Here is an 8,371-nt window from a genome sequence, read left to right as displayed (position 1 = left end):
AGGAGGCAGAAACAGGATGCCTGTTGCCTGATGGACAGCTAGTCTAACCAATCCAGCAAGCCCTGGCTTCAGAGGAAGACCTGATGGACAGCTGGTCTAGTCCATCCAGTAAGCTCTGGGTTCAGAGGGCACCCCTGTCTGAAAAACTAAGGTGAAGGAAGATACCCAATGCCAACCTCTGGACACTGTACACACACGGCATGTGCATCTGCATGACACAGAAACATGTACACACACCACGGACAAGAGGGAGGAGAGAGAGAACACAGAAATGCCCTCTTTTGACCTGGGTCAGGTCAGTAGCTGGTGGCAGGGTTTTATTGTGGCTGGACAGCACCAACATTACATCTGGGAATGGCTCTAGCAACTCAACATAGGTAGACCAGGGAGGAACAACCGGGTTCTGGGGTCACTTATATGTAGTTGTTGTCTTTCCATGTCGCCATGTGCCTTCCTCTGCTTTAGCCTCTTCATTTAAAAGCCGTTTAGAGCTCTGCCGGAATCTGTTTGGTGACGGCGATCTCAGTGGTGATCTTTTGCTATCTCGGTTTCTGAGCTTGGGCAGATGGAAGCCTGGGGAACATCAGTGTCACCTAGAGCCGTAGACCAGCGTCAAAGGGACCAACCCTAGGCCTGCCAGACACAGTCCTGGCTCGGGGCTTGTCTGTCTAGGCCCATAGCATAGTGGGAACTCCAGTCTCGTTCAAAGAGTCGCCTCAGCTGCTCCTGCACGGTGGTAGCGCCTGGCTGGGCTCTGGGCGTCTTCTGGCTGACGATCAGACCCACACCAGCGGTGCTGCTGAAGTAATCTTCTGACCAGTTAGAGGTGCCTGGAGGAGGGGGAGGGGGAGACACTGATCCCTGGGCCCGTGTCCCCTGCAGTCCGGCCCGTGCTGTGGCCCTTGCTACAAGTTGAAGGACAGCTCAGAGCACGGACCTCTGTGCTGCCTTCAGACCCCAGGCATGGCGGCCCCTCATGTAGACGCAGTTGGCTCTTTACCAGCATTCTGGGCCCCCGTGCTCAGGACTTCACCTGGCAAGCTGGGCTAAGTGTCTGGCTCCCAGCATATTTGAGTGTATCTCTCCTGCCCAGCTCTCTGTCGGCCTGTGCATCTTGCCCCAGCCACTTACCTACATAGGCCGTCTTGTCTGTGACCATGAACTTGCTGTGGTTCACGCGGCTGAACGGGATGTTGGAGTGATTTCCCACAGGCACGATGAAGACTTTCTTCGGGGATTAGGAGTGAGTTAGGGTGGGCAGGGTGGGAGAAGAAACTTCCTTCCCCACCCCCACCTCCACCCCCCACCCCAACCCATGAGGTCAGTTTCTTACCACATCCACTGAGATGCCAACCGAGGGGTTACTGAAAGCCTGCAGGGACCTCAGATAAGCGAACATGGTGGGGTCTGTGTTGAACCAGCAGCTGACCAGTAAGCGCACATGCACACCCTTATTGAGGGCTGCTGCCCGTAGCGCATTGTCCAGCACGGGCCAGTACCTAGGATGAGAGGATCAGTGGCCTGCCTAAAACCAAGGTGAGTAGGGGGGCTCAGCTGCAGGTACACTGTGTCCAGGACTTGCTAACCAGGAGGGTGGACCTTAGCCAGACCCACCTGGCATGGTGGGTGAAGCGCGTGGTAGGGAAGTACTCCATCACCGAGACATAGATGAACTGCCGAGCACCCTCCATCACTCCCAACACTGCGTCCAGATCCCGGGTCCGGCCATGCGGGCAGAGGGAGGGAGGGGAGGCCTGCAGTGGGGCAAGCATCTCTCAGAACACTGCCACCCTTGAATCAGGCATTTCCTAAGCTCATGACTCCGTTGCCCACTCCCTAAGGATCCCCATGTGGTGACCGAGACCATTCCCCAGTGGCCAGAGGGGACCCTGAGGCCTGAGAAGGGGGCAGGGAAGCATCCTGCGCTCGGGGGGGGGGGGGGGGAGGGCTGGCTTAACTGCTTCCAGGATGTCTGGCTTGGGAAGCGGCTCCACTCTCTCTAGGTGGACTCTGCATATCTAGTGGGCTTTGCTCCATCTGCTGCAGTCTCTGCTGCGGACCTGTCTCTGGGCCAACCGAGGGGCTTCCTTTGGTGGAAATGGAGCTGCTGGGATTACCTATCTTCCCTCGGAGTAAAGAATAATCAATACTCTGGCTCTCCCTACTCTCCCCTGCTCCCAGCCACTAAACCCCCTCAACAGTCTGGAGATCGCTACAACTTCAGGTCTGCCACCTTCCAGCACCTCTCTCTCGCTGCTGGTACTGGCCCCGCATCCTGCTCTGGCATGAAGTCTGCCTCCTGCTGCAGCCCTGGGGCGCTTATGGGCTACCCTTCTTACCGAGAAATAGGCTGTGGTGGGAAGCCCATCAAAGGGAGCCCTCAAGGGATGGAAGCGGTTGATGTGGGATGAGAAGTTCCGAGGCCAGGTTTTAGGGAGAACAGCTTGGGGAGTCCCTAGCACCCAGTAGGTCTGGAATGTTTTCTCAAGGTCTTGAGCCAGGTTGCTGCAGTTGTAGATGATTGCACCAAGTTCCTTCACCTGTAGGGATCGGGTCAGTAGACACTGAGAGAGCAAAGATCTCCTGGGGCTATGTGGAAACCACCAGGGATGGAGGGCAGGGTGCAAGTCTTGTTCAGATGCCAGCCACCAGGCACTATCAGATCCAGGGTAGAAAATGCATGACACACAAAGGAAATAAAACCATTGTTAAATTCTACAGAGTGGTAGCTCCTGATGTTATATTTATATCTACTGTTTGCACTAGCAGGTGTGTGTGTGTGTGTGTCTGTGTGTGTGTGAGAGAGAGAGAGACAGAGACAGAGACAGAGAGGAGAGAGAGACAGAGAGGAACCCTAGGGGTATGCTATGCTAATCACATGTTATTCTATTGAGCCACAACTCAGGCCTTTGAAATATATCACTTCTAAAAAGCCTCAGGCTTTGTAATCTGATGTTTTTTGTGTGTGTGTGCATGTGTGTGCACATGCCAGCAAGTGTGTTCATATGTGAGCGGGTACATGTGCATATGTGGAAGCCAGAAGACTTCTTCAGGTGCCATGCCTCAGGAGGTATCCATCTTGGTTCTTGTTATTACTATTGTTTTATTTTAGTGTGTGACTATGTTTTGCCTACACGTCCATCTGTGTGTGCCTGGTGCCTACGGAGGTCAGAAGAGGGCATGGGATTGCCCTGGAGCTAGAGTTACAGTTTGCAGCTGCTGAGATTCCATCCTGAGTCTTCTGGAAGATGGGACAGCAGTCTTACCCGATGAGCCATCTCTTCAGCCCTCCATCTTGTGTTTTTAAGGCAAGGTCTCTCACTGGGACCCGGGCTTGCTGATTAGGATAGCCTGGCTGGGCAGCAAATCTTAGGGATCCTCCTATCTGTATCCCCCCAACACTGGGACTACAAGTGTGTGCTACCACACCCAGCTTTTCACATGCATTCTAAGGATACAACTCGGGTTCTGGTGCTTACAAGGCAAATGTTTCACTGATGGAGCTTTCTCCCCAAACCCGTAAGCTGTGGCTTTCCCGTGAGCCATGGCCTGAACACGCTGTCCCAGGGCCTGAGTGCAGGGTCGTGTAGAACCTTCTAACTGGTGGGACCAACTCTGATTGGCCCTGCTATGGTGGTATGGCAAATGTGGTGTGTGACCCAAGGTTCTGCTTGCTAACTCCTCCCAGTACCAGCTTTCTTCAGAAACAGTAACCCTTGGAGATAGCAAGGGGAGAAGCCACCCCTGGGCCTCATCCTATCCCTGGGCCTTGGGACCCACCTGAGTCAGGGACCGCCAGTCCATGTTGGCGCTGCCCACGTAGACGTGCCGCCCATCCACAACCCAGAATTTGGAGTGTAGGACACCCCCAGTAAGCTCTTTCATGGGAACCTGTCGTATCTGGGCACCTGCGACAGACAAACAGATAGATGGATGGATGGACAGATAGAGAGCCAGCTCTTTAATGCTGGCTTCAGGGCTGCCTAATAGATCTGCCCCTATCCCTCTGCCCCTATCCCTCTGCCTCTGTCTGTGTTCATTCATTTTACCGTCAGAATGACCCCACTGATCAAGGCTGTTGCTGGTGAGGAAACCAAGGTACAGGCTTCTCTGAGACCTCTCTAGACAGTCAAGGTCGTAACCTTGAATGATGCATGCGCCTACTGCCTTTTCCCCTGTACCCTCTAGCCCAAGGCTTTCTCTAATATCTTCCTTCTCAGTCCCGAGTTCAAGTCCTCCAGGGTCCTGGAGAAACTTTTCCATCGACCCCAGCAATCCTGCTAGTCTTTGGATTTATCCCCTGGTGCCAGATCTCAGCACAGCAGAGCCCCAGCGTGCAGACACCTACCATGGGCAGCCAAGACCTGGAGGTCAGTGGATGTCTTGGCCAATGTTGGGCTGTGGGTGGCCACCACCACAGAGATGTTCCTGAGAAGGAGCTGTTGAAACTTCTGTAGAAGGGCCTCTCCCTGCAAAGCCAGGCTACCATAAGAAGCTACCTCAGGCTGGCCCTTTGCCCACAGACCAGAGTAGACCAAGGTTTGACTCATGACTAGAGGCCAAAAAATGACATCACGCATGCATAATCCTCAGTCCCTCTGCCACTGTCCCAAGTCACCCAAAGGGCCTGGCCTTGCTCTAACCCAGCCCCAGCCCAGAGCTGAGCCCTGGGCTGAGCTCTGAGCAGATAGAAGCCTGGCTTGCTGAGTCCTTGGCATCCAGGGAGAGACCTGTGCCTCGTAGTCAGAAAGCAAAAACAAGGACCAACCTGCCGAGAAGACGAGTCATTGACTCCGATGTCCAGTCCAGTGAGGGACCAGTAGTACGAGGCAATGTGGACGCTCTCCTGAGCAGTGTCAAGAAGCTGCAGCCAAGCCTGGGCCAGGGGCTGAGCAGTGGGGCTGCCAGCTGCAAATGGCAAGTCCTCGGGGATGCTTTCCACAAGGATGAGCCTAGGGACAGAACCCAGAGCAGACCAAGCTGTATCTGTTGGAGCCACTGGCCAGCCATTTGATCCATTCTAGCCACCCAGCCGGAGGGAGGGACTGACCCCAGGTGGCTCCAGGGCCTGAACCCAGGCCGAAGGGACAGAAAGAGGACAGTGAAATGGGAAGATTTAGCCTGAGTCCCCAAATGCTGAAGTATGGTGAAATTCAGGAGACTATACATTCCAGAGGGGCCACTAGGGGGAATCCAGGCTCCATCCCTCGGACAATCACAGCCTTACTGTGAGCTATGTCACCTGTACAGGGACCCAGTGAGGCAGCACCCAGCCCAGACACATAGCCCACAACCCCGTGAGAACCCCTGGTGTACACTCACTGACAGGAGTTATTCTGCTGTTCAGCGTCTCGTTTCAGAGTCTCCCAGGACCAGGAGGGCGCTTCCTCAGGGAACATCTGATGACTGGTGAAAGAAGTGGGCCCTTGCCACAGGAACAAGATGAGAGCCACAGAGCTGAGTCCCAGTACAGCCAGCACCCCCAGTACCTGCGTGAGGTGACATTTCAACAGCCTTCCTAGAAGCCAAGACAGCCCTCCCTGTCCTATCAGATACTGTCCAGGCTATGGGGAGGGGTTGGGGGTGAGCAAGAGGGGGTGAGGGATGCACAGAGCAAGGCCTGGGTGGTGTAGGTGGTCCATAGCTCTCTTTATGGTCCACTCTGCAGCGAGGAGACCTGGACAAGATATGCAATAGGCTAGGTTGCCTTGTTCTGGTGTGCATGTGCGCGTGCGTGCGCGCTCCCACCCCCACTGCAGGGCTAGTTTTGTACCCTCTAATCAAACCCCAGGACCTAATCTTTGGGAACTTAAAAAAGTTTGGGGACTGGAGAGCTGGCTCAGCGGTTAAGAGCGCAGACTGCACTTCCAGAGGTCCTGAGTTAAATTCCCAGCAACCACATGGTGGCTCACAACCATCTGTAGTGGAATCCAGACGCCCTCTTCTAGTGTGTCTGAAGACAGCTACAGTGTACTCATATTAAATAAATAAATAAATCTTTAAAAAAGAAAGAAAAGAAAGTTTGGATGTGGTTCTGATTAGAAATTAGGTTCAAACTTTTCAGAGGGCTGAGTCCCTGGCCAGACTTCCTTTAGGATCTTCTGTCCTACCATGCCAACTCCACTGTGTGGATCATGAGATGTGGAGCAGGGCCAATCAGAGACCTCCACTGCTGTCTGGAGCGGTGTCATCAGCATCTGTACAGAAGAGTCTGTATCACCAGCAACCCCAGCTCCATGGCGTCACCTCCTTAGGCTATCCCTACAGAGGTACTCTCCAGCCTTCAGACACCAGTCACAGCTCAGGTATGGCCTCCTGTGGAACCCATGCAGGCTGAGCCCACACCTTTCCCAGGGCTGTGTCCTGCTTGTACCCTCTGGCTCCCTCAGTGCCCCCTGATGCGGGCGTCTTGAGTATGTGAATCTCAGTTCCTTATTCCAACCACAAGTGAAACCAGGCCTGAAAGTGCAGTTTCTGCTTGGGCTGCCTGCCTCATCCATCCTTCCTTATTAACTATGAGCAGCTGCTTCCCTTCCCCAGCTGGCCCCCGAGTGTGGCCCCAGGGTAGGCAGCTGACTGTAAAGTGGGGCATGGCAAAGGGGCCACCAAGAGCCGAGTCTGGAGCCCTGCACTGCTGGGGCTGGGGACGGCAAGGGAGGCTACAGTTAGTGAGGGTGGGGAACTCACCGTGTTCCCTCAGAGGAGTCACAAAGAGCCAGGCCAGTCCTTCAGGAGGCCCTGTGTACCCCAGATGGGCCACCCAGCCCTGGCACAGTCACTTGCAAGGAGCTGACCTCCCACCCCCCAACCCCCAGCCTGGATGCTATTTGGAGCCTAAGGCACTGTATGATTGTAGTTGGCTGGTTGTGGAATCTGGGAGCTTCTTCAGCTCTGTGGGTCCAAGAGATGTGGGACCAATTCCACTGTCCCCTAGGGGTTGTCTTGGACAGCAGCCTGTAGACATGTGGCTAGCCTCAGCACAGGGAGTGGATTACAGGAGATAGGCCTGGGGCTCTGTCTACCCTCGATGCCCAAAGTTACAGGGAAGTGGGGCCTAGAAACCACTGTGAAAGGATGTGGGGGGGGGTGCTACAGAACCAGAGTCACCCACAGAGGCCCAGCACCCTCTTACCAGAGTTCCTTGAAGAAGGGAGTCAGGAGGTCACTTCCACGCAGAGCACGGCTCATGCTCTTTGATATATCTCCCACACTACCCACAGCAGGCAGCTCAAGTGACCGAGGCAGCCTCAGAAGCCTAGCTTCTGGCTCTGACCGGTCTTATAATGTCCAGTGGGGCACAGACATGAGGTTCTGGACCAGGGTTACCGGGCTGGGCTATCCCCCAAAGAGCTGCTGGCCCAGCTGCTCTGAGAGAAGTGTTCTCATCCCCTAAAATAGTTGGATCGACAGAAAAGCAAGAATGCAGCAACCGTAATCTGGGACTTCCAAGGGTCACAGACTTCTGACCTCCTTGTGGCCACTGGGAACTACTCTGAGGTCAGGGGAGGAGAGCCAGGAAGGGCGGCTCTAAGCACCTGCAGTCCTGTCACATACATCCTTGGTCCCTGCGGGGTGGGACTAGAGAGAAACACTGCCTGGCCCTGGCATGTCAGGAGTGGGGTGAGCTGGGGGATGGGCTTTAGAGCCTCCTGAGCCTCAAGGTTCTGGGGTTCCTGCCCTGTGGGCTAAACTGTGGATAGGACAAAGCTGCCCAGTGGCTGGTGACTTTGATATCCATTGATCCTGGAATCACAGATGAAGCAAGGAGTGGTCATCTGCCAGCCAATCTGGTTGGTTTGTGGGATCTAGGGTACTGGGAGGAGGGGGCTGTGGGAGGTAGACAGACGCCCCTCCTGGTACCCTCTGTCTGGCTTTAGCCTGGCTACCACTTACCTCTGGGTGCCCTTTCTTCTCCATCTTGGCTCCAGCAAATGTCTGCAGGCTTAGCCTGTGCAGGCACCTGCCTCCTCTCTGGCCTGCTGCTTCCCCCTTCCATTCACTTCCTCTTTGTTCTGAGCAACCCACCCCCACAGCGGGACCGATAGGGCCTCCAGGGGGCGGAGCTGAGAACTTTCACCTCTGGAGAAGATCTACCCTGCCTGCTCCTACAGAGGGTCCCTCAGTCATAAACCAAATGTCGGAATTAAGTTTGACTGCAAACACCAAAGACTCAAATAAGAGAGCCTCAAACTGACTTAACTTCCTCCAGGGACTCCTATATCGAAGACTGGTAATTTTATTGAAGTTGCATCATGAGCTAATTGACAAATTGTGCAATGATAGCCATGATGGGAGGAGGTGGAATTGTGGAAGGTGAGGCCTGATTGGAGGATGTAGGTTTCTGGGGCAGGACTTGGCTGGTCATGTCTCA

At 54.6% G+C, this 8,371-nt stretch overlaps 1 protein-coding gene across 2 annotated transcripts; it reads right to left on the bottom strand.

Annotated features, from left to right (window-relative positions):
• Positions 1-275: 275 nt before the first annotated feature.
• Pld4 (phospholipase D family member 4) lies at positions 276-8,009 on the bottom strand. Of its 2 annotated transcripts, XM_021202344.1 has the most exons (11): positions 7,894-8,009; positions 6,111-6,197; positions 5,323-5,489; positions 4,769-4,952; positions 4,349-4,469; positions 3,781-3,908; positions 2,340-2,540; positions 1,615-1,754; positions 1,334-1,499; positions 1,132-1,228; positions 276-830 (listed from the first exon to the last, which is right to left on the bottom strand). In XM_021202344.1, exons 1-11 carry the CDS (start codon positions 7,915-7,917, stop codon positions 628-630), a joined length of 1,518 nt encoding a protein of 505 aa, XP_021058003.1. In that variant the 5' UTR covers positions 7,918-8,009; the 3' UTR covers positions 276-627. The 2 variants fall into 2 exon arrangements, with proteins under 2 accessions (XP_021058003.1, XP_029396783.1); XM_029540923.1 differs by lacking the exon at positions 6,111-6,197 and having other exon boundaries at positions 302-830; positions 7,894-7,957.
• Between the last annotated feature and the right edge of the window lie 362 nt (positions 8,010-8,371).

The sequence above is a fragment of the Mus pahari genome, chromosome 7 (genome assembly GCF_900095145.1).
Source record: "Mus pahari chromosome 7, PAHARI_EIJ_v1.1, whole genome shotgun sequence".
Classification (NCBI taxonomy): domain Eukaryota; kingdom Metazoa; phylum Chordata; class Mammalia; order Rodentia; family Muridae; genus Mus; species Mus pahari.
Note: the sequence above shows the minus strand (reverse complement) of the source record. Positions and strands in the feature narration are given on the sequence as shown.

Bases quoted from the DNA above. Each gene is read 5' to 3' on its own strand.
- Pld4 (XM_021202344.1), bottom strand. From the start codon at position 7,917: ATGGAGAAGAAAGGGCACCCAGAG. The intron at 1,755-2,339 runs GTAAGAAGGGTA...GCCCCACTGCAG, and splicing joins CCACCACAGCCTATTTCTCG to GCCTCCCCTCCCTCCCTCTG. The intron at 1,229-1,333 runs GTAAGAAACTGA...TAATCCCCGAAG, and splicing joins TTGGCATCTCAGTGGATGTG to AAAGTCTTCATCGTGCCTGT.